A 25,241-nucleotide genomic window follows, 5' to 3' on the forward strand; every position below is an offset into this window, starting at 1 on the left:
CAAAAAATATGTTTCGGGTCAGTAACATAGGGCTGCCCTGTGACCCATGACAATTAAAGACAACCATGCATTTAATTCATATGGTGACACGGGACTGGACCCATCAACAGTAATAAAGCTCTGTAGCCCTCTGTGAACCTTTTCTGAGGTTTCCGGCGACACTTTGGCCCCTGAAACATGATGTCAATTGTGGAGTATGTAATGAACATGTTTATTCTCCATACCTCTGACTATTTTACATGGTTAGCACTGGCGTAACTACAGGGGTAGTAGGGGGCCTGGCGCGACCCCTGCTTCCTGTCTCCTCGTTCCAGTTACAAATGGTTTAGAAATGGCCCTTCCGACCTGGACTGCACCAACCCAGGTGGAAAGGCCCTTTCTAAACTATTTCGAACTGGCACAGGGAGACAGGACCGAGGCTCCCTGCACAGTGTATGAAGGTAAGCAGGGGCAGGATGTGTGTATGTATATGGATGCATGTATGTAAGCATGGATGTGTAATTGTGTGTGTGAGTACACATGTAATTGTGTGAGCATGGATATGTAAGTGGGGTGAGATGGAGCGTATGTTAGTGAGTATTAGTAAATGTGTGTAATTTGCGTGTTTAAGTGTTTTATGTTAGAAGGAGGGGGGGGGGCAAGGGGCAATGACGGCACAGACTAGCTGTTGAAGCTGTGGGGGGCCGGGGAGAATTTTCGCCTCAGGTCCGGTGGTTTCTAGTTACGCCCCTGAATGTTCGGAAAGCCCGCCTGAAATTATTATTCTCGGTAGTCATGGTCTTTCCAAATCCGGTGACACACAAATGCATTGCAAAACCCTTCCCCAGGAAACCACTTGCTCCAGTCAACAGCTGCTCCGCTAGGCGCGCACACCCACATGCGTAAAGCACGTTTACGTATGTATTGCGCACTGGGAATTGTAGTTCTTCCATAGCTGCCATTTGCGTTGTCGGGCAGTCACTTGACACTACATGTCCCAGTATCCATTGCGGTCCACGTGCGTGTTGCTTTTCTATGCGTTGCATCAGCTGTGAATGAAAGTCTAGGTGCCGGGTGGTTGTATTTTATTCCTTTAGCCGGCATGAAGCTCGTTGTTAGTGAGGGAAACCCGCATGGGGTTAAGGTGCTGGCAGCTGCCGCTCTCTGGGCCACAAATGTGGAGGTCCAAAGGCTGCAACAAGAAGGTAAGCGAACCACGCTGTGAGAATGTAAACCACACGTGATGGTATTGCAAAACACAATCTAGGTTGTTACACAGGGGTGATGATGTTAGAATTATATAATAGTCTAGATGGTCAGTAGATAATTGTTATTCTCAGTTTTTTATTGATTAATAGAAATAAATGATGAAGCTCTTATGTGAATTCGCCTGGCCGTTTATTTCATTTTTGTTATATTTGCTGTGAAATACTTGTTGGCTTACTTGGCAAATGGTGTCTGAAGAATTTTCGTATCTATCTTGGCAATTTATCTAATCTGCGGTTGCGTTTTTTTCCCCGTCAGAAAAGGTTGTGCCCTTTCTGTCGCAGCCGAAACTGCCAGCCCTGCAACTAGACAATGGAAACTTCCTCTTTACATCCAACGCGATCTGTAGGTAAGTAGATCTAACTATGATCATCCCTGTTGAGCAATGCATGCAAAATGGATCAATGATTTGGCAAATTAACCTACGGCCGTGGCGTGGCCAACTTTAATGATAAAACAGCTCTGGACCACACTGTGTTAGTGGTCCCCACACTATGGATGTTCTCAACCCATATCTGCTGTCAGCAGCCCACTCTGAGGCCCTCGGTGATCCCTCCCCTCTACGCATAGGTACCCCTTATGTCGTGCTTTATATAGGGGCCTATGTCCTGGATAAGTGGGGGATCCTGTGATTTGATACAACAAGCCTTATTGTTTGTATTCCATCACCACGGCTCTTTCCAAAGCCTGTCAAAGCCAAGTCTAACCAAAGAGCCCTTGGTACTGCTGTTGGGTAAAACGCAAGGCTTGGTTATGGTGCAGGTTGTAAAGTATACAATAGGGCGTTAAATGCCCCCTACATTCCTCTTTATTGGGAATTTAATGTGTGGATAAGGGAGGCACAATTTGGTACTCTGCCTAAGTTAAATACTCTCCAAGAGATGAGTTTAGTCCTCGGCCTCAAGCCCTATTTGAATCGCAAAACTACAAATCCTGTCTCGTCATCCCCTGTTGGCCTCGACTCTTTCTAGAGCTTGTGATAATGTAAGGCCTGTTCACAATTTATACCACAGTAGTCTTTGCAGAAGGAGAAACTGGTAGCGTTCACGTCTACAAATATATAGAACCATTCTCCCAAGATAGCTTACCTAGGCTGAACATAACAGCTCTGCTTGCCTGAAATTCTTTGTATAGAAATGCCAAATGTGTTATAGTGTATATCACACCCGATGTAAAATCTTGTTTTAATGGCGGGCGTTCTTGTGTTGCAACATCTCTCATCATCATGAAGCAGGTGCATTGGTCATTATTTATGGCCTTTAGTCTATGGAACCTGAGGTGTGGACCTTCTACACATTGTAATGAGGAAGCAGTGTCCAAGATGTGGGCTCTTAACAAATGGTAGCTTATTTACAACACATTTTTTAGCGGGCTGGCAAAATCACAGAAAATAATCTAAAATCACATTAAATTCCAGTGCCTCATATCTTCAGCTGTCCAGAGTAAAATCTATACTCCTATACAAACCAGTTCGTACTTGGAGTTTAATTTTAATTAAATGAAATGTTCTGGACCACATATTTAAATCACTAGAGAATTGTGTTCATTGAATATGGATTTGTTCTTCAGAGAGTAAAATAATAAGTCTTCTAAGGGTGCGGTTGGCTGGGATTTTCTCATCTATAAATTGTTTGACCATTGTCCCAAAGTGGAAGTAAGGTAACATCTTTTGGTTTTTCCACCATAGGTACTTTTTCTTGTCATCTGGGAAGGACCTTACCGACCTAAACAATCAGTGGCTGGAATGGGAGTCCATGGAGCTACAAGTAGGTTCTATAAAATGTTAGTCACTGGGTACATTGTGATAAATGGCAGTTCAATTATGTTATTATGATTTTAAAATGTCATTGATCCCTGTCTCTACCTCTAGCCGTTGTTACTTGCCGCCCTACATTCTCATGTAGTTCAGGGAAAGAAAAAGGAAGAAGCCATAGGAACCATCCGCAAGGCATTTGTCCAACTTGACCAGAGCCTTGCGCAGAAGAATAGTGTCTATCTTGTTGATGTAAGTACTTAGATATTGCACCATGGCTTGCGCAATCAAACAGATGTGATTTATAACAGCATGTGTGGGTTTTCTTTCTCCGTTTGATTCTCAGTTTAGGGATCTTGCCAACTTGGCACTGGCATGGAAATATGTACTCCTAAACTAGTCTATTTAAAAAAAAAAATATGTATTTCAATAATTTTATGTGATCTTAATCTTTAAATGCATGGCATACCAAAATAGTAGTTTGTATGTGTAGCTCCTACATCCCACATTTTATTACCTTCTCACCCTTCTCTAGCAATACTTAATTGTTCCAAGAAAGCACAGAGTACTGGGGGAGGTCATTTTAAAACCTCCAGCTAATCAGTGAACGGCTAAAATGGAAGCCGTTTCTGCGAATCTACCAATAAAACATACTGGATATAAGCCATTGACAGGTGGAGGGCTGTAGCTGAGTGTAGCCTGAGCAAAGGTCCTCTTGTCTCTGTAACAGTGGTGTTTTCGACAAATCTCTTTAGCCCCAAGCTGCAGAGCATATCGTGTCTGATGCAGCCTGGCAAATGTATTATTCTGACTTAAGCAAAAGACTTCCAGAATGCAATGGAGCTCGGTTAATCGGAGGCTCAGGTTTCCACCCAAATCCATGGATTGTAGCTCAGTTTCATAATTTGCTAGGCCGGACTAAAGACATAAAATAGATATGACCCGTTACATTTCTTGCCAAGTAGAATAAGTTGTATTCTTAATATTCAGATTTGTGTTGCTATAATACCTTGCCATTATTCTGTCTTCTAGAATGCTTTGTCTCTCGCTGATATTGTTGTATGGGGCGCCATCTACCCTCTTGTCTCAGATGTGGCAAATCTACCAGGTGAGGCTTGTGATGATAATGTACAGCATTTAGCATTATGTAGCGTTATGAGGAAAACACCAGTACCCTGAAATCAGTAGCTTCTGGCTTATTTTCGTTTTGTCTATAGACCATAAATTATCTTTACTAAATTCATTAATTTTGTGAAATTGAGTTCTTTTGCTCTTTCTTGCCACCCATGGACCTCTGCTATATCACACCTTTGGTGTTTATTTACTAAATAGAGAATTTACGTGAGAGTCATGCTTTCAGCATGTTTCTTCAATGTGAAGGGCTTAGCTGGCCCTGCATAATCCACAATTAATTGGGTAAGGATGCTTTGAGCACTTTTTAGTTCCAGCCAAGGTCTCCCTGCAAAAGAACGTCACCGTGGCTGGTCCTTCATAATGCACAGTGACGTGTAGAAGTCGAAACCAAAACCCTCCCTTTAGTGAATAGAGCCCGTTGTCCACAATAGGGATTTTTTTTTTCTTTTCATTTGTACAAATAGGGGGAACCACAAGCAATAAGGAGAAGTGCTGCCATTTGAAACTTTTTTTTTTTTTCTTCTTCATACTAGAAGAGCTAGCTGCTTTAAAGAGATGGTTTAGCAACATAAGTCAGCTGGATGAGTGTAAGAAGGCTGCTGAATCTCTGCTAAAGGGACAGGGCTCCTTGGCCTTCAAGCTGTACCTCCAGAAACTGCCTACACCGGTGAACCCAACTCACAAGCCTGCCTGCAATGAACAAGAGGTAGCATCTTCTCATGGGGAAACGGCCAATGTTTAGTAGTGAAAGATCTGTAATCACAATATACATTAATCACGGTAACACAAAGCATCTTCACTTTAATATTAAATATGAATTATTATATTAATAAAATATTATTTAATAATCCGCTCTCAGTTTACATAGTAACATAGTAACATAGTTCATAAGGTTGAAAAAAGACCAAAGTCCATCAAGTTCAACCTATATACATATTGTGTCCCTACTGTGTTGATCCAGAGGAAGGCAAAAAAACCCTTATGAAGCAGATGCCAATTGCCCCATACCAGGGGGAAAATTCCTTCCCGACTCCAAATATGGCAATCAGAATAAATCCCTGGATCAACGTTCTGTCCCTATTAATCTAATATCCATAACTTGTAATATTATTGCTTTCAAGAAACACGTCCAGGCTCCTTTTGAACTCTTTTATTGAGTTTACCATCACCACTTCCTCTGGCAGAGAGTTCCATAATCTCACCGCTCTTACTGTAAAGAACCCCCGTCTGTGCTGGTGTAGAAACCTTCTTTCCTCCAGCCGTAGAGGATGTCCCCTTGTTATAGATACAGTCCTGGGTATAAATAGGTCCTGGGAGTGATCTCTGTACTGTCCCCTTATATATTTATACATAGTTATTAAATCCCCCCTAAACTGTCTTTTTTCCAAACTAAATAACCCTAATTCTGATAATCTTTCTGGGTACTGTAGTCCTCCCATTCCCCTTATTACTCTGGTTGCCCGTCTTTGAACCCTCTCCAGCTCCACTATATCTTTCTTGTACACTGGTGCCCAGTACTGTACACAGTATTCCATGTGTGGTCTGACTAGTGACTTGTACAGTGGTAGAATTGTTTCCTTGTAGTGGGCATCTATGCCCCTTTTGATGCACCCCATGATTTTATTTGCCTTAGCAGCAGCTGCCTGACACTGGTCGCTACAGGTAAATTTACTGTTAACTAAAACTCCTAAGTCCTTTTCCATGTCAGTCGTCCCCAGTGTTTTCCCATTTAATACATATTCCCAGCCTGGATTTTTCTTCCCCATGTGCATAACCTTACATTTATCTGTGTTGAACCTCATCTGCCACATCCCAGCCCAAGCCTCCAACCTATGCAGATCCATTTGTAATCGTGCACTGTCCTCTATTTTGTTAACCACGTTACAGAGCTTAGTATCGTCTGCAAAGATTGATACTTTACTATACAATCCCTCTATAAGGTCATTAATAAATATATTAAAAAGAATAGGACCCAAAACTGACCCCTGTGGTACCCCACTAGCAACAGTAACCCACTCAGAGTATGTACCATTAATAACCACCCTCTGTTTCCTATCACTGAGCCAGTTACTTACCCACATACACACATTCTCCCCCAGCCCAAGCATTCTCATTTTATGTACCAGCCTTTTATGTGGCACCGTATCAAATGCTTTGGAAAAATCAAGATATACGACATCCAGCGATTCACCCCGATCCAGTCTTGAGCTCACCTCCTCATAAAAGCTGATCAGGTTAGTTTGACAGGACCGATCCCTTGTAAACCCATGCTGATATGGAGTCATACGCTTATTTTCATTGAGATACTCCAAAATAGCATCTCTTAGGAAACCCTCAAACAGTTTAAACACAACAGAAGTTAAACTAACAGGCCTATAATTCCCCGGGTCACTTTTTGTCCCCTTTTTGAATATTGGCACAACATTTGCTATGCGCCAGTCCTGGGGAACAGACCCTGTCACTATAGAGTCCTTGAATATTAGAAATAGGGGTCTGTCTATTACATTACTTAACTCCCTTAGAACGCGGGTCTGAATGCCATCTGGACCTGGTGATTTGTCTATTTTGATTTTTTTTAGGCGGCACTGCACTTCTTCCTGGGTTAGACAGGCGACATGTACTGGGGCATTTATCTCATCCTGCTGTATATTACCTGGCATTTCATTTTCCTCTGTGAATACAGCAGAGAAGAATATATTTAATAGATTAGCTTTTTCCTGATCCCCGTCTATAACTTCTCCCTCATTACTTTTTAAGGGGCCAACGCTTTCATTTTTAACCTTTTTACTATTTATATAGTTAAAGAACATTTTGGGGTTTGTCTTACTCTCTTTGGCAATGAGTCTTTCTGTCTCCACTTTTGCTGATGTCATTCTTTGTGTTTCAGGTCTATTTGCATTTGTGGCAAAAGTCCTGTTACTCTTAATTCTGGTGTTCCCATACTAAGCGCATCCTAAATTCGCTGGCGTTTGGAATGTTGGATATAGGACTTCTTAATTTTATTTTTACTTTATTTCTTTTTAAAGGGTGAAGACTCTGGAGTCCAGAACCTGTCTGAGGAGGAAATTGCTGCAGCTGCTGAAATTTGGACCAAAGGCCTTGTTGATGCTCCTAAGCCAAAAGAAAGATCACACCCTATGTAAGTGAGAGCTGGATTGTATTTGAATCAACTAATTGATTGTTACGAACATGGCGCTGCTCATATAGAGTAATGCCTATAGTGATGGTCTCAGCATAGCTGTATGTATAAACAGAGCTACCAGTCTCTATACGTAGCTCTGTTGTGTAACTGTTTCCTAACACCATTCTGAATGTAGCTGTTTACTTTGTAGGTTATTTACAAAAAGCCAACAAATATGAATACATAGGATACATCACATCTTATATGATTTTGTACACAGATCTGCTTTTTGGTGTGACAATCTTAATCCAGAATATTTTACCGTGGAACAGTTTATACCCCTGCTGTTTTACTCCTGTTACCACTTTTTGCATGGCCCTCATTGTCTTTTAATTCTCGTGTGGACACTATATTCTTATTTCCAGACTTCCTTTAGAGGGCGAGAAGAACGTATTGATCACGAGTGCTCTGCCCTATGTGAACAATGTACCTCATCTTGGGAACATCATTGGCTCTGTGCTGAGTGCGGATGTCTTTGCCAGGTAGAAAAACAAGACCTTACCATCACCTTGGTTTTCATCTTGTTACAAGTTAAAAATTGCAATTTTTTACTTTTTTTGGCTGAAATACAGTTTTTGTTGTGTGCAAATTGTTAGCTGTTTTAAAGCTAGGATTATTGCCTTTCTCCAACCAGATAGAAAGTTTCACTTATTATCTCAAAATTTAAACTGCAGTCTTTAGGACAATGGACGGCATCTACATTATGGGGATACATTTATTATCTTTCTTGTACTCTTTGGGCCTTTATTCTTTAAAGAATCTTTTGTGAGAAAGTTGAAATTTTATATCACTAAAATTATTAGAATGCGCCCCCCTGGCAATTTACTCATGCAAGAAGAGGTTGAGCTGGTCCTGAGTAATGCATAGTTCAATCAGTGATTTTCATGAAGAGATGTATAACTATCCACTATAACTCATTTTGCTGGAGAAGCTTTCTGGGGTAGGCACTTCATACATTTTTTTTTAATTTTTTTTTTGTCCTGTTTTTTCAGATACTGTCGTCTTCGGAACTGGAATACTCTGTATATATGCGGGACGGATGAATACGGCACGGCTACAGAGACAAAAGCTATGGAGGAAGGGCTGACCCCACAACAGATTTGTGACAAGTACAATGCTGTCCACGCAGCTATTTACCAGTGGTTCAATGTCTCCTTTGACTACTTTGGCAGAACGACCACTCAACACCAGACAACGTAAGTAACCACAAACAATCCTTCCAGTATAAGGTGGATGTTGGAAAGTATATGATCAATTTGCAGTGCAGTGAAATATACAGAAATTGGATTAAATGCTAATAAGCTTTGACAAAACATGCCAGGCACCATTAGTGTTCTCCATTTGTAGTTGTTGAGTTTTAAATGTAGTTTTGCCTTTACCCCCTCATAACTTCAGTAATGTTGAAGAAAGATATGACATAGAAGTGACTAGTGTCCTATATTGGAGCCTTTCAACCTATTGGAAGCAATGGTTCTCCCATGTTCTCCCAAGCTGTGCATGGTGGTGTGTGGCTCTCCTATAAATGCCATAGTAGGAGCAAATATATTGAGAATCTGATGTGAGGATAATGGAGTAAAACATATACCTTAGTGCTTATGAACTGTTTTTAATACTCCTCATAGTATTGCCCAGGACATCTTTAATCGCCTCCGCGAGCGGAACTGTTTGCTGACTGACACAGTAGAGCAGCTCCGCTGTGAGAAATGCCAGAGGTTCTTGGCTGATCGATTTGTGGAAGGAACCTGCCCGTTCTGCAATTACGAGGAAGCCAGGGGCGACCAATGTGACAAATGTGGAAAGCTCATCAATGCAGTAGAGTTAAAGGTCTGATATACTAATAGAGCTCCTATATTAGCGCATACTCTTATTTAAGTTACAGTTGTTGGCAGATGGGGGTTGTTTTCACCAAAATATTGAAAGAGTTTTTTCATAAACCTGATAAAGTTCCTTTGTGCCGTGAGAAAGATAAATGCTCCATAACATTGTAATTTTCCATTATTTGTAGAGACCCCAGTGTAAAGTGTGCAAGCAAGCTCCAGTCGTCAAATCTTCCAAGCATCTGTTTTTGGATCTTCCCAAGGTTTGTAACCATTAGCGATGTTTTCCGGTGCTGGGATGTCATATGCTTTAACGTGGAATTTATAAACCCTTTACTCAACTTGCACCCGTTTCTCTTACAGTTAGAGGAACGCCTTGAGAAATGGCTGGACCAATCTTTTGCCACAGGAGACTGGACTGCAAATGCTCGCTTTATAACACGCTCCTGGATCCGTGATGGCTTAAAACCACGGTGCATTACTAGGGATCTAAAGTGGGGCACTCCCGTACCGTTGGATGGTTTTAGAGACAAGGTGATTCTTAAGAAATAGTGTATCTATATGAAATAAGATGTTTCAGTCCATCAAGATACTAATTTACAATACTGCCAATAAAAAAATGTTCTTATAAAGGCCATGAGTGCATCTTGTAATAATTTTGTTTTTAACAGGTGTTTTATGTGTGGTTTGATGCTCCAATTGGATATATTTCTATAACGGCCAACTATACAGATCAGTGGGAGAAATGGTGGAAAAATCCTCAGCAGGTAACTCTTCACGTTTTCCTAAAGTTATTAAGCAGCCATTTAATGACTCCATTCTTATAAGGTAGGGATGAGTCAGAAAGATCTACAATTTTCACACATTCTTTCCTTACTCTTATCTTCTGTAGGTCCAGCTTTATAATTTCATGGCAAAGGATAATGTTCCTTTTCATAGTGTGATCTTTCCATCGTGTCTCCTTGGTGTTGAGGATAATTATACGTTGGTCAACCATCTCATAGCAACAGGTAATGTTAACCGAAGGTTCTTTGACCACAAGTTTTTGTATTCTCAAACTGTTTATTATGTGTTTTTGTTTTGTTGAACCCTGTAGTTCATTAAAAAAAAATCCTTTATATCCAAGTGAGAGTAAATGTATAGGTTTGTATTTATGCATAGAATGAAATGTATGAAGTGGTACTTCTCAGCGAGGCGGAGCGTCTGCAATGTGCGGTACAGTATCTAAAATCCGTATATATATATATCCCGTTCTGAACAGAATACTTGAACTATGAAGATGGGAAGTTCTCAAAGAGCCGAGGTGTAGGAGTCTTTGGAGACATGGCCAAAGAGACCGGTATTCCTGCTGATATCTGGAGGTTCTACTTGCTGTATGTGCGGCCAGAGGGACAGGACAGCGCCTTCAGCTGGAATGACCTGATGCTTAAGAACAACTCTGAGCTTCTTAACAACTTGGGCAACTTTGTCAACAGGTATAAAAATTAGAATGTGGGCACAAAGCATGGATTTTGGAGGCATGGCCCAACTATAAAGAAGTTATACCTGCTTATCTAATGTTTACCTGAAGTTTGCTGTTGCATCAAGAATGCTTACAAGATCTCCTGCAAACTGAAATCATAATTTACTTATGGTCAACTGTTCAGTTCTGTAATTTCTTTTGATTAGAATATCATGGAATGGTCTATTTAACCTACCTTGTTAACACTTATTTAATAACTACATACAGCATTACAAAGTACTAGTAGTATTGAATTTCCCAACTCTCCCCAGAATTCCACAACCAAGTACAATTGACATGTGACGCAAAAGGATAGACACTCGAAAAACTTTGTTTCCTGTGAAGGACTAATCACATAAAAACAAAATTAGGGATCTTTGGTTTATATGCTTAACATACCATAGAGCTTAATACGTGGCTTGTCTATGTTAAAACAGCCTAATGCTCCATCTATTACACGTGTGTTGTGCATATTGCAGAACACGTGTAATATAGCAAGGTTTAGACTGGTATACTTACGTTTTTAATGTCTGAAAGCATTTTGGAATCTGAATTATTTGATAAATCATGAATACAAACGTTTGATTGGAAAACGATCTTGTATCCACTACAGGGCTGGCATGTTTGTACACAAGTTTTTTGAAGGGCGCGTCCCAGCCATGGAACTTCTGGCAGAGGATAAGAGGCTTCTCGCCCAAGTAAACGCCGAGCTTCATCAATACAACCGTCTCCTGGAAAAAGTCCGGTATGCCCACTTGAGAGAGTGACCTAGTATATTAATTGTTGTTTTATAGCATGTAACAGTGTAATCTTTTTTTTTCTTTAACACATTTTTTTCTGTATAGTTTTTCTTTTATCCTGTTGAATGTATTTGTGTTACCTCTTCAGCATCCGCGATGCTCTGCGTTGTATTCTGAACATTTCTCGACATGGAAACCAATACATCCAAGTAAATGAGCCATGGAAATGCATCAAGGGAACCAAAGATGAGCAGTAAGTTTTTTTTATATATTTTTTTTCTTTCCCTAACAGAATTAATTTAGTTCAGTTTCACTTGAGTACAGACTGTTTTGCTAGGAGGTGCTGACTGATGATTGCATCGTCAATCATAATAGCTCTTCTAACTTATGAGCCAAGTCTTATCAAGTTTTATCAAGACCGGGTACTTCCGGGCCATAGGTCACCGCCAGACCGGGACGTACCAGGTACGTCATCGATGATGCGCGATCCAGCGTCGCTATGAACGCTGGGATCGCGAGGAGCGGCTGCTACTGACCGCTGGGTGTCCCAGGTGATCCGTAGCTGCCGCTCCCCCTCAATTCCGTGCACGTGATCGCTTTGAAGCAAATCATGAGCACGGAATTAAAATATATATTTTTTCAAAACTGCGGTCTTCAAGGGAAGATGCAGTACGCAAACGCCGGTCCTGAAGGTGTTAAACCAAGCCACTTTCGGCGTATCCTATATTTTACTGTTCCATACACTAAATACACATATTAACGCTGTTAAACAAATGAACTTTATTCTAAATTTATGCCACCATTAAATCATTTTACATTCCTTTTCTTAGGACCTGCACAAGTACCTCAATTATATTATCTGTACTGTTAAGTTACTGATTGTTGTTGATTGGGTCAAGAAGTCTTTATAAATGTAGATGTGGATCTCAGACAATTACACTGATTATAAGCACAAGCTAATTAATAATTTTAAAGGATTTAGTTATGCAAAAAAACTCAAACTTCTTAAACTTCATTCCCACTACAGAAAGCGTGCAGGCACAGTAACTGGGGTGGCTGTAAATATGGCTGCTCTGCTATCAGTCATGCTCCAGCCGTATATGCCAACAGTTGGCAGCACTATTCAGGAGCAGCTACTGATGCCACAAGAAGCTAAAGTACTGACCAGTGACTTCTTCTGTTCTCTGCCTAGCGGGCATCAGATTGGCACCGTGAGTACCTAACATGTCTTGGGAAATATCAGTGTGGAATGTTCTAAAGAATTGCACCTTTTGGCAAAAATATTGACTAATGAGCCACTTTATACATGTTGAATGTCTTAACTGTGACAGTGGTCTGTACATTTAATTAATACGAAACCGAGTTTTAATTCATTGCTGGTGGTGTAAATATATAACCAAACAATTGCACCACCACCAAGCTATATACAAAATCAGTTTTGAGACCTTGATTTTTCTTTGGGAGCTGTATATTAATTATTTTTATTACCTTTTAACTGTTTGTGTATTGCTGAATTGACAATGCTGCGTTGCCGTTCTTGTGTTGCTGTTGCCGAACCATGTTTTTCCACTCTTTGTTTTCCCGATGGGCATTGTTCTATCCACACGCTGCATACCTTGCTTTAGTCCTGTGTTTGTTGCAGCATCTTGTACTAGGAGTTACGCCAATTTTTTTCTTTTTTTAATGTGTAACCCCTCAGGTGAGTCCATTGTTCCAGAAGCTGGAGAGTGACCAAATCGAATCCCTGAGAAAACGCTTTGGAGGTGGACAGGTGAGGTTATTTGGGTGGCTACTAGACGTGTACAGCTTTTTGTCGGGCAATACCTGCAGTTTTAAACCTGTGTAATATTAGAAAGCCTGATCTAAATCCCTTAACAAAGCCAGATTTATTTACTATATCAGATACACCTCAATATCCTGTATAAAAGAACTGCATGCTGGGATATGATGAAGACCCAAGTTATCATACATTTTTGGGAGCCATTTACAGTGTTTGTGTTGCAACGTCTGGAACAATTTGGGATAATTTCCACTCTTTTTGTTGGTGCTTGTTACTGGGCGTCTTTACTTTTCTTTCTATGTCCCTTTCCTTCTTATTAGCTGGATGGTGATAATCCTGAGCTCCAGGTAATCTGTCTACTGCATGTTCAGTTTACACTATAGGGCTGAGTTTGCAGTTTTTTTTATGTTTGTTTTGCTGTTCCTAGTGTGCTTTTATTCACAAGGAAGGTGTTGACAAGAGAGTTGCAGACTTATCTCGCTTAACCTTCCATTATGAACGGCCCACCCCAGTGAGCTTCTGCTCCTGGCTTAGCTTGACTGGTCCTGTCTGAAGCATATTTCAATCGGGTTTCTTGAAGGTTAGCTTACTGATTGAAGTACACATGATGCAGGGCCAAGTCCGTCTTTCTTGCTGAGAAATCTCCCAGTAAATGGCCCTTTATAGTTCATAGTGAATTCATGAGGTTTGAGGCACAACTCTCCTGCCAACTCCCGCTTTAGTAAATAAACCACATGGTCATGTTTGTTGTTTTTTTTTCTTATGTAGTTATCATATCATGGCTACACTAAACAATTATATAAGTGTCGTGCATCTCTCCTTCCGTTTTATTCAGCCGAAAGCAATAAGTCCTAACAGCTCTGTGTTGTGCTTTCCCCGATCCACTCATAAACATAGTGACTGATCCAAATCACACGTACTTTCATTAGCTTCTAAAGTTTTGAATCCATAGAATTCGGAATCCCACACGCAGTAGCACTTTGTTGTATTGTATTCTAATCCCTGTTTCCAGAAGAGAACTGACATTTTGTAATCCCTGCAGGTGAAACCAGAGACAAAGAAAGCTGAGCCCACTGCTGGCCCTGTGATTGAATCTACAAAGGCTGGTGACCCACAAAAAGTGAAGGCGCTCCTGCAGGAGATAGAGAAACAGGTAAGTTTATTCATCAGTCAATGTAAAGGTATAGTTACTCTATTTTGTTTTTTTCACATGATGGTCCTTCAATTATGGGCCATACCAACTCTACTAAATATTTATAAATTAAACGCTCTCCTGAGATGTAAGGTCTCATCCCTTTCAATGTACAGTACTAGTATATAGGGCACCCATCTAGATGGCTAGCGTGCAAATGGCTGGTTTCAGTCAGCTAGGGGAGAATGTGTTGGAAACACATGAATATGTTTCCCAGATGCATGGGCATGCTGTCTGATTTAAAAAGGCTCGTGTAATTTGCACATTGGCTACTTTGGCTATGACGGGGATCCCCAGGATCGGCTTCATACATACAATAGACAGATAATATTTAGGAGGCTGAATTTGGTTACATATACTTTACTGACATTACAAGGAAATTGTGAACCAAATGGGTTACACTTACAGTTCTGTGAAAAATGATTTCTTCTCTGTTTGCATATTTGTTTCACTTCCGTGAAGATAACATGAGTGCACACACAATGCAGTTTTTAAATGATTTAATTTATAAAAGAATAAACTATCCACCCCTGCTTAGCCTTATGTGAAAAAGTAATTCCCTCCTTTATTAAATCAACCAATTAACCAATTAACCAAATTGAATTGGTAATTGGGCTCAATTTCACTGTACACACACCAGACATGGTTACTGCCAGCCCTGTTGTAGCCAAACATCAATTAAATAGAACCTGTCTTGAAATGTAATGTATGCTAAGAGGGCTTAAAAAGCAGCAAGATGCGCCTGTCTAAAGAAATTCAAGAACAGATGAGAAGCAGTGTCATTGACTTCGATCAGTCTGGAAAGGGTTACAAAGCTATTTCTGAGGCTCCAGAACTCCAGTGAACCATGATGAGCAGCTATCTACAAATGAAGAAAACTTGGAAACAGTGGTGAACCTTCCCAGGAGTGGCCAGACCACCAGAATTCCTCCAAGAGCGCATCGACTCATCAAGGAGGTCACAAAAGAACATGTAACATGTAAAGAACCGCAAGCCTCACTTGGCTCAGTTAAGGTCAGAATATTCCACAATAAGACTGCAAGAAATTGCAGTCCTTGGGAGAGTTTCAAGGCCAAAACCACTCCCTAGACTTTTGGGAAAATATTCTGTGGACTAATGAGTCACAAATGGAACATTTTTGAAGACATAGATCTTGTTGCATCTGAAAAAAAGCTAATGTAGCGTTCCACAACACGATCCGCGTCAACAGCTGTGGTAGTGTGATGGTCTGGGGCTGCTTCACGATGTTTGGCAGCTTGCCACAATTGATGGAACCATTAATTTTGCTCGGTTGAGTTATGCAGCAGGACAATGATCTGAATCACACAAGCAAGTCCACCTTTGAATGGTTCAAAGGAAACAAAATGAAGGTTTTGGAGTGGCCTAACCAAAGTCCTGACATGAATATGATTTTAATGCTGTGTAATGACCGTAAAAAGGCAGTTCGTGCTGAAACTCACCCATGTGGCTGAATGAAAGCAACTCTGCCAAGAAGAATCTACCAAAATTCCACCACAATGATGTAAAAGACTCATTGGCAGCTTTTGCAAACATTTGATTGCAGTTGTTGACAACAAGGGTGTCACAAACAGTTATTAGGTTTGGGGGGCAATTACTTTTTCATATGGGCAATATAGGTTTTGGTTAATGCTTTACCTTTAATAAATGAAATTATTTTAATCTCATATTAAAATTAGCTGGATGATCTGAAATGGTTAAATGTGACAGGCAGAAATCAGGAAGGGGTAAATATTTGTATTATTATTATTATCCTTTATTTATATAGCGCCAACAGTTTACGCAGCGCTTAATACAATACATAAATTCAAGGGGTATGACAAGACAAGAATTGACAGACTAAGACAAACCGATACATTTGGTGGAGAGAGCCCTGCTCGCAAGCTTACAATCTAGAGGAAAATGGGGTGACAAACATAAGGCATAGAGAAAGGGTGAGAGGTAGTGTGGTGGTTGTATCGATGACAAGGAAGTTCTAGCAGCTAAGATGGTGCGGCTTCTCTGAAGAAGTGGGGTTTTAGATGTTTCTTGAATGTCGGGAGGGAGGGTGAATGCTGAAGGTTCGGTGGAAGTAGATTCCAGAGATATGGGGGAGCTCAAGTGAAATCTTGTAGATGGGAAAAGGAAGAGGTGATAAGTGAGGAGGAGAGCCTTAGCCCATGGGAGGAACGTAGGGATCGAGTAGGAGAGTATTTGCTAATGAGGTCAGAAATGTACGGAGGAGCAGTATTATGGATGGCCTTATATGTCAGTACCAGGATCTTAAATTTAATTCTAAAGGTAATTGGGAGCCAGTGGAGGGTTTCACAGAGGGGGGAAGCAGAAGAGGAGTGACGTGCAAGGAAGATGAGCCTAGCAGCGGCATTTAGGATAGACTGTAGAGGAGAGAGTCGAGACAGTGGAGTGCCAACCAGAAGAGTGTTGCAGTAGTCAAGACGGGAAATGATAAGGGAATGAACCAGGGTTTTTGTGGATTCTTGGGTGAGGAATGGGCGGATACAAGAGATGTTTTTTAGGTGCAAGCGGCAGGATCTGGCGAGGGACTGAATGTGAGGGATGAAGGAGAGGTTTGAGTCAGGGATGACCCCAAGGCATCGGGCCTGGTTAGTAGGAGAGATAGTTGTGTTAATGGTGATAGAGAATTCAGGTAGTGGAGTGGAGATGGAGAGAGGGAAGATAATGAGTTCAGTTTTAGAAAGATTAAGTTTCAGGTAGTGTTGTGACATCCATGAAGAAATAGCAGACAAGCAATTGGTAATACGGGACATGAGTGATGGAGAGCGATCAGTAGAAGACAGGTAGATTTGGGTATCATCTGCATATAGATGATACTGGAGGCCAAATGAGTTGATTAGTTTGCCAAGAGAGGAAGTATAAAGAGAGAACAGCAGAGGGCCAAGGACTGAACCTTGGGGGACACCAACCGAAAGTGGAAGGGGTGATGATGTCTTGCCAGAGAAGTTGACAGAGAAGGAATGGTTAGACAGATATGAGGAGATCCAGGAGAGAGCTGTATCTCGAATGCCTATAGAAGCAAGTGAGTCTAGAAGAAGGTGGTGATCAACAGTATCGAAAGCAGCAGAGAGATCCAGTAGTATTAGAATAGAGTAGTGACCTTTTACTTTGGCAGAGAGCAAGTCATTGGAGACTTTTGTTAGAGCTGTTTCAGTAGAGTGAAGGGGTTTGAAACCAGACTGTAGAGACTCAAGGAGGGAATTAGAGGAGAGGAAGTTAGTGAGGCGATTGTACACAATCCATTCAAGCAGCTTAGAGGTAAAAGGAAGCAGAGAGATAGGGCGGTAGTTAGTCAAACAGACGGGATCTGAAGAAGGATTCTTTAGAATTGGTGTGATTAGCGCATGCTTGAAGGCAGATGGTACAGTTCCAGATGATAGAGAAAGATTAAATAGGTGGGTAAGTGATGGACCAAGGGATGGACATAGAGACTTTGTGAGGTGTGAAGGGATGGGGTCGAGGGGACAGGTTGTTGGGTGAGAGGAAGAAAGAAGAGTGGCTATCTCTTCTTCGGTGGTAGGGGAAAAGGCAGTTAGTATAGTAGGAGTGGAGAGAGTGGTGTTGAGTGGTGTAGGAGGGAGGTCTTTTCTAATAGTCTCGATCTTCTCTTTGAAGTGGGTAGCAAGATCTTGGGCAGTGAGAGAGGTTTGTGGTGTGGGTGTGGAGGGACAGAGAAGGGAGTTGAAAGTAGAAAAAAAGCGTTGTGGGTTGGAAGAAAGAGAGGATATGAGAGTGGAGAAGTAGAGCTGTTTGGCGAGAGAGAGAGGGCAGAGTTGTAGGTGTGGAGCATGAATTTATAGTGAGTAAAGTCTTCGCTGGATTACTAAATACTTTTTAAGAGCACTGTAAGTAGGGCTTAAATTATAATAGTATCTGTATCTATGGTTTATTAGGTGCATGATGTGGAGGAAAAAAGGATAGAGCTAGAATAACTTATTAAATGTTTTGTTTTTTAGGGCAACCATGTCCGAGAGCTGAAAAGTAAGAAAGCTGACAAATCTACAATTGATGCTGAGGTTCAAAAGCTTCTTGCCCTAAAGAAAGAGTTGACCCTGGCGGAAGGGAAGTCTCCGGATCCCCCTGCTCAGAAAGGCAAGAAAAAGAAGTAACATCCGCTTGTGAGATCTATCGGTTACAGCAGAAACTTAAAACCGGGAACATGATTTTAAATAAACATATTTGTGGATATTTGCTGACTTGGGTTTATTTACAGTGTTACGATGTTGGGTGCCTTCTGTGAGGTTGAACGATGGCTGCTGTGCAATCTGTAATATGTTGCAAGCGATTGCATGACTTGCCGAGTGCCTCAGTGTGTTTTTGACCAGGGAAAGATGCGAGAAGTGTACTTCCACCAGCAGCGTGCGGAAGGCAGAAGACAAATAGAACAGTGTCATGGTAACACCAGTTACCTACTCGCAGTAATTACCCCCTGGGATCCTGCCTAAAGGTCGACTTGCATACACAATGCCTGGGGTTGGTGTATGAAAGCATCATATAAACCTTTTGATAGTTACAGGCTAGATGACCTAAATAGTGATCTGCTGTCAAACTTATATGTCCATATGCAGGTGCTATACGTCTCATACCTTTTTACTTTACGAAAACGGTGTCTTTTGTATGTGAAACTATGAACAAAACACAGCAATAGTACAATTGTAACCTGTGTTCGTTAATGGGCTCATAAAATGACAAGAGGTTTTTTACTGTAATATGGCAGAACAATTCACCCCTCTAATTGGTTTTCTTGCTCTAAAGATGCATAGCCTAGGCCACTGGTGTGTTGCCTTACATTCGGGGGGGGGTGCACAATTCACTTCCGACAGAGGTTATGCTATCATATTCAATTAATGCCTAAGAATTGGGATTTATTTCTTGCCAAAAAGAAAATACAGGAATGTAAATGTTAGTATAGAGGATTAATTAGAGCTTGTTATGCCCCCTGGGAAATACTCACTGTTTGAAGTACAATTGGGAATCCCTTTAGATCATACTGGATCAACAGCTGATACAGGGTTAAACAGAAGCCTGTACTTGTTAGGCTTTTAACCAACCTGGGAGTACCATATATGTGAGCTGAGAATGTATAACTTATTCCAAAGCCTACATTAATGTAAAACAGAACGCTGCGGTACGTCCAGATCAATCTGCCAGCTGAAAATGTGCATTAAGGTTATCACCAAAATTTAAAGGGCTGCAAAAACTATATTGCTACCTTAATACAAATATTACCTCTTACCGTGCAAGGCTAAATAAGACAAAATTCCTTCCAAAGCACTTTATTTGCTCCCCTTGCCCTGGAGCACTCAGCCAGCATTGAAGCTTATGGGGAGAACCTATATAGTGTGTGATAGAAGTACTTGGCCAAGCATATCCACTGCGCAGCAACTAGCACAGGGAAGGGGATTGCAAAACTTTCAAAAGTTAATGCAGCTCCCAGCCATCCTATGCACTGAAGCGACCCAAATTCACAATAGATCGGCTTTGACAGCGAAACAAAAATCATAGACCTGAAAGTTCTTAATTTACTTTTAATTCATTATTTAGGGCAAGCCAATTTAGCTTACAGGAGATCACAGGGGGTGGGCCATTCAGCTTATATGAAATCATTTTCCACATTCTGTTACTAGATTCTCCAGTGTGCCACTAGCACAAATTTGCTCCTAGGGAAAGACACACTGTGAGTAAATAAAACCTAAGCATGCTGTGAAGGCCCAACGGTGCTGCATCACCAAAGGCACCAGACAGCCACTAGGAAAGTAAACATGTGCTGTTCCTCAGTCATGCCGTTGAAAGAATTGCATCAGTGATGTAGTTTGCTTCACAGATCTAGAAGACTGCATCGGGATGCGGGTCCCGTGGGACTCGTCAAAAAAAAACAAAAAAAAAACCTTGCGGGCGGTTTTTCAGATGTTGCAGGCGGTCAGACAATATACCTGCAGGTCCCAGTAATCTCACAAGGCTGCCTTCCCGTTGCTCCCACACGGCCTCTCTTCTCTTGTTCCACCCAGGAACCCAGCAGAGTCACGTGAAGTGATGTAAATTTATGCGACTCCGCTAGGTTCCTGGGTGGAAGAAGAGAAGGCAGTGTTGCAGGAGCGGGCAGGATAAAAAAAAAAAAAACACAAAAACCCGCCCAGGGCTCTACACTGATCCATGAGACGAAGAGCTGCACTTTGTCACCCCCTCCTTGTAAGGAGATTACCGCTGGAACAATAGTACCTCCACTGTGCCAGCCACCCTATGTTAAGAGGTGAATCCAACACAAAAAAAACAGCATCTGCTGTATGGATTGATCCATATATATATATATATCAGAATATATCAAACCCAGATACTGGTTTGTATTTTATCAAAATAAAAATTGCGACTGTGAAACAGTCATATAGTACAGTGCTATATGCAGTAATGTTCTACTTTAACTAGATAGCTTAACCCCTTAAGGACCGGGCTCGTTTTTTCTTTGTATCCTGTGCGACCGAGGCTGTTTTAACACTTTTGTGGTGCTTGTGTTCAGCTGTAATTTTCTCCTCACCCATTTAGTGTACCCACATAAGTTATATATTGTTTTTTTCAGGACAAGATGGGCTTTCGCCAGATACCATTATTTTGATCATATCTTATTTACTATAAAAAAATAAAAAAATGGTGAAAAATTTAAAAAAATACAAAACACATTTTGCTAAAAAAGCAAGTAAAAAAACTAGCTAAATAGATTCTACTACTTGTCCTGAGTTTAGAAATACCCAATGTTTTTGTTTTGCTGTTTTTTTTGTAAGTTATAGGGCAATAAGTACAAGCAGCGTTTTATGATTTCCAAACCTTTTTTAACAAATCTGGTCAGTCTGCCTCCATCTCCTCTTTGGAATATTTTTGAATCTGGTTAACTCAATTTAACCCTGTCAAACCATATATTTTTGAAAACTAGACACCCCAGGGTATTCCAAATGCTGTTATTTTAACCCTTTCCATGCACCAATTATACTACACTTTGTCAAACTTTGTAATAGTGATTTATTTTTACCCACACAAATTGTACTTTAGTTATAGATATACAGGTTCTGGTATATGTCACTGTCAAACACCCCAATGTGTGTTCAGGAACATCTCCTGAGTGCAGTGATACCCGACATGCATGGGTTTGTCGTGTGAGATTTAAAATGCCACATTTGGGAAGTGCGCTTTCTCCATTTTGGTCAGTCTGTACCTATCTTTGAGCTCGGCCACTCCAGTTTACCCCATCAGCCATTTTTTTTTTTTTATATATATTAGACACCCCTTGGGTATTTGAAGTGCTTTTATTTTAACTCTGTTGAGATTGAGAAATTTTAGCACTTGCTCAAAATAATAAATAAAAAAAAAAATAGTTTAATACTTTTTTTTATATTTATTTATTTTTTACACATTTTGCTGGTACTGGATGGTTCATCTAGTGACATCACTGCATAATTATTTTTAAATGTTAGCACTTTTTTTTTTTTTTTTAATATTTTACTAATCACATTGTGTTTAGAAAGCTGGGCTCCATTGACTTGCATGGTTGAATGCAGTACCTGTATTCAACCTGCAAGTGGAGCCAGAGTTCTCTAGAGGGTCTGGAGACCATCTAGCGAACTTTCATCTTTGTTTTTTTCCCGGGCCGCCGCCATCTTGCTGATGGCGAAGATCACCGGCAGCTGCGGCTGTGACAGCTCTCCGGAGCGGTCACAGCCCATCCAGAGGTAAGTGTTTGGTGTCGCTGGATGCCTCCTGATCGATTTATGTTTAGGAGGCGATCGTTGATTGCCTCCTAAACGCTTTTAAAACAGGCGTTCGCCGCCATACAATGTATGGCGGCTGTTGACGCCCCAGGGAGGGGCCAGACATGGCCCACGATGCCGATCTCGGCCTTGCTGAATGCCTCGACATCGAGGCATTACAGTAACGCCGTTTAAGCTTATTTAATTTTTTGACGGTTCAGGACCGTCAAAGGTCATTAAGTGACCGTTTTTCCATGACGGTCCTGAACGGGCAAAGGTCGTTAAGGGGTTAAATAGTTTTTGCCTTGGGTACAAGTGGTTATGGAAGGCAGATATAGAAGTAACTTAATACTAGGCTTTTGAGACATGCAGATAAGTTTAATATGCATTATATCAGGTATACACAAAAGGGCAGCAGCCTTTATATTAATATAAAAATAAAAAAAGTTAACAAGTTAAGCTTCGTCCTTACTTAAATCACATCTATATCCATATAGGAACATAAACATACTATAGGAAGGGCTACGCACAAACCAGCCATGTCGAGACTAAAGCAACACATGAATTCTAGGGAAATCCCACTGTCATTTGGTATGTACACAGTTCAAAACACCTCATTGTAAGATAGCATTCCTTTTGCAAAGTCTTTCAAAAGGTTAAACCTTGTTAAGGTTTACCATCCTTTCTATCAGATCCTTTCTGGTCTTCTCCACCTCTATACTCAGACGCTCAATTTCTCCTTTTAACCGTTCATTCTCCACTACTAAATGGGCAACTTTCTTTTCATTTTCTAGTTCCCGTTCCTTCACCCGAACCTTCCCTCCTCTTGGTTGACTTCTCCTCTTTCTCTTTGTGCCAGATGAGCCAGCACTGGATTCCTCATCTTCTGTAAGCGTATGTGTTGGAGAGCTGCTGTAACATTCCTGTTCTAGAGTTCCAGTCTGTTGAATAGTTCCAGCATCCACAGTGTCAGATGAAGCACTGCAACTAGCAGGTGTACCGGTGCTAAGAAAATCTAAGACTTCAGAAGGAAGTTGGTCTACATCAGCTTCCAACGCAACAACATCTTCATGGCTAAGCTCCACAGGTAAAGAAGAACTCATGGGTTCAAGTGTCCAGAAGTATGTTAAGTCATCTGTTGTATCCATTTGCACAAACCCATTCTGAAAAAGGAGTGGCGTTAGAAATGCATTAGTAAATATATGAAAATATGAGTTTGAGCAACCATAAAACCCCAACAAGATGTCCTTGCCAATTGCTTCACACCAGAGCGCCTCTGAAGGACGGACCATTGTGAACATGAGGACAAGATAGAGTATGAGTAGAGTAGAGTATGCCGAGGCCTGGTCCCTTACTCTCCATTATTTACAACTAAAGACTAGGTACGCTGAAACACAGGAGTAAGTAACTTTCACAACCAGTCTTATTCTATGAGCTAAGCAACAGTGGCAGATAGAGGTTTTAGTTTCCTCTATATGTACATCAACATACCTGCTTATTGCGCTCTGTTTGGAAGCAGTCTGCGTTCTGTGTGTCTGAGCACAAGATGTCCTCTAGATCTTTGTACCACGCTTCCAACTCCCACCCAGCTAGCGTGCCTGCGGGGCCACAGTACGGCAGAGATTCCGCCATCATTGTGTATGTTTGTTTTGGTCACAACAGACGCCTAAAAAGTAAAATGGAGATGCACATCAATAAACGCATACTTTGAAACTGTTGCACTACATATTTCTACAAGTCTCGGAAACAACAGAACCGAGTGTTCTGTGTTTGTGCTACCAAATAAGACATTTAATGCATAAAATGTCTTAAGTCTTCAGACCACAGACCCCTAATTACAAGTGATGTGAAAACACAGTTTCTCATTCCACAAATGTATTTATAGGGACCCCAGAGATGTCACCATGACATACATCACAAAATCCTGTTATACTAAGGCTGCACCCCCAGTTGCCTCTCCCTCTATGGTAATGGTGCATAGCGCCTTAAATGTCATATCGTGGCGTGCTGTGTCTTAAAGGTGCATAGTGCCCTTTAAAAGTCTATGGAAGATGTGCTGAGCCGATACAGCCTCCATAGTGTAAATAGGCTAGTTGGCAAGAACAAAGATCTCCCTTGTTACTACTGTGCATTATGCTAATCAAGAGATGTTGAACATAAATTGGGTCACTGTTCAGAGATTATTTTTACAACACTTTTTTGCCTATTATCACAAATTATGTAGTTACACTAGTTATGCATTTCTATGATTTTAAAAGAAGTCTACTTGTCCTGGACAAATCTATATATAATCTAACATTTGGACACTAGTCCCAGCATATGAAAACCACCCAGTCCTGAAAACACTGAATACCCATTGATGTTGATCACTCATAAAGATGCAGGAGTTCTCGCACTTGAAAGAAGAAAAAAAAAAAAAATAGAGTGCTTACCTCAGGTGTGGTGATGAATGAAACTCGTCTTTCTCTTCCAACACTGTAACAAAGTTCAGATCAGTCATTTTCACAACAGCATTCAAACTCAAAGGCAGAAGCATCGTCAATACATTTGTATATATGAGGCGCAGAGGACATAGGTAATGGCTAAATAATGTCATCTCCAAGTTATGTTAATATCATTAACCATAAACAATCTTAACTCAAGGGAGAGTCTACATTAGATGTGTTATTGGGGCAACCCTCGTGTCACTTATTGTTTAAGTCTCTGAAGCATCCATTAAATGCTTTAACAAACCAAGCGATGATTTTGGATGTATTGGAAAAACATTATCGATTAAATAGTAACCAAACTCCTGAAGAGAGACAATTGTGACCCATTATTATTGAGATAGTTGGTGAAGTTTCTTAAGACACGTGGTTCACAACTTATGCAACCGATACAAGTCACACCAGTTTGTACGAGAATCAGGGAATAATTAACAGGAAATGATAGTCCGTTGCGATTGTCAGAGGCGCTAGACAGGTCAGGTCATGTCTGCTGCATTTTTTTCTGATTTCCCAACAGTAACCGGCAAATTAACATTAAGCATCCCAGCTCCACTGTGTACGAAGTCACTATTTGAGGCTATCAAAGCAGCATCTGTGATTTAGGTCAAGATCCTCTTGGCGCCCGGCTAGACTACTCATGGCC

At 40.9% G+C, this 25,241-nt stretch overlaps 2 protein-coding genes across 2 annotated transcripts; one reads left to right on the forward strand and one right to left on the reverse strand.

Moving 5' to 3' along the window:
- The first annotated feature begins 1,081 nt into the window (after positions 1-1,081).
- Positions 1,082-18,485, forward strand: LOC149285213 (methionine--tRNA ligase, cytoplasmic-like). The gene is made up of 21 exons (XM_089495640.1): positions 1,082-1,184; positions 1,504-1,594; positions 2,933-3,011; positions 3,116-3,250; positions 4,031-4,106; positions 4,666-4,838; positions 7,159-7,271; positions 7,679-7,795; positions 8,306-8,509; positions 8,936-9,137; positions 9,319-9,393; positions 9,494-9,664; positions 9,802-9,897; positions 10,023-10,140; positions 10,392-10,605; positions 11,245-11,376; positions 11,520-11,624; positions 12,399-12,582; positions 13,071-13,142; positions 14,194-14,304; positions 18,333-18,485. The coding sequence occupies exons 1-21, from the start codon at positions 1,082-1,084 to the stop codon at positions 18,483-18,485; spliced, it is 2,724 nt and encodes a 907-aa protein (XP_089351766.1).
- Positions 18,486-22,768: 4,283 nt separating this feature from the next.
- Positions 22,769-23,747, reverse strand: LOC149285214 (DNA damage-inducible transcript 3 protein-like). Its single transcript, XM_089495548.1, has 2 exons — positions 23,604-23,747; positions 22,769-23,275 (listed from the first exon to the last, which is right to left on the reverse strand). Exons 1-2 carry the CDS (start codon positions 23,745-23,747, stop codon positions 22,769-22,771), a joined length of 651 nt encoding a protein of 216 aa, XP_089351674.1.
- Between the last annotated feature and the right edge of the window lie 1,494 nt (positions 23,748-25,241).

The sequence above is a fragment of the Sceloporus occidentalis genome, unplaced genomic scaffold (genome assembly GCF_023333645.1).
Source record: "Sceloporus occidentalis isolate IW3139 unplaced genomic scaffold, rSceOcc1.0.p SCAF_82, whole genome shotgun sequence".
NCBI lineage: Eukaryota > Metazoa > Chordata > Lepidosauria > Squamata > Phrynosomatidae > Sceloporus > Sceloporus occidentalis.

Excerpts from the sequence above, each read along its gene's own strand:
- LOC149285213 (XM_089495640.1), top strand. The coding sequence starts at position 1,082 with ATGAAGCTCGTTGTTAGTGAGGGAAACCCGCATGGGGTTAAGGTGCTG. Across the intron at positions 3,012-3,115 it reads GGGAGTCCATGGAGCTACAA|CCGTTGTTACTTGCCGCCCT; the intron begins GTAGGTTCTATA and ends CTCTACCTCTAG. Across the intron at positions 14,305-18,332 it reads TGCAGGAGATAGAGAAACAG|GGCAACCATGTCCGAGAGCT; the intron begins GTAAGTTTATTC and ends TTTGTTTTTTAG.
- LOC149285214 (XM_089495548.1), bottom strand. The coding sequence starts at position 23,747 with ATGATGGCGGAATCTCTGCCGTACTGTGGCCCCGCAGGCACGCTAGCT. Across the intron at positions 23,276-23,603 it reads AAACAGAGCGCAATAAGCAG|AATGGGTTTGTGCAAATGGA; the intron begins GTATGTTGATGT and ends CTCCTTTTTCAG.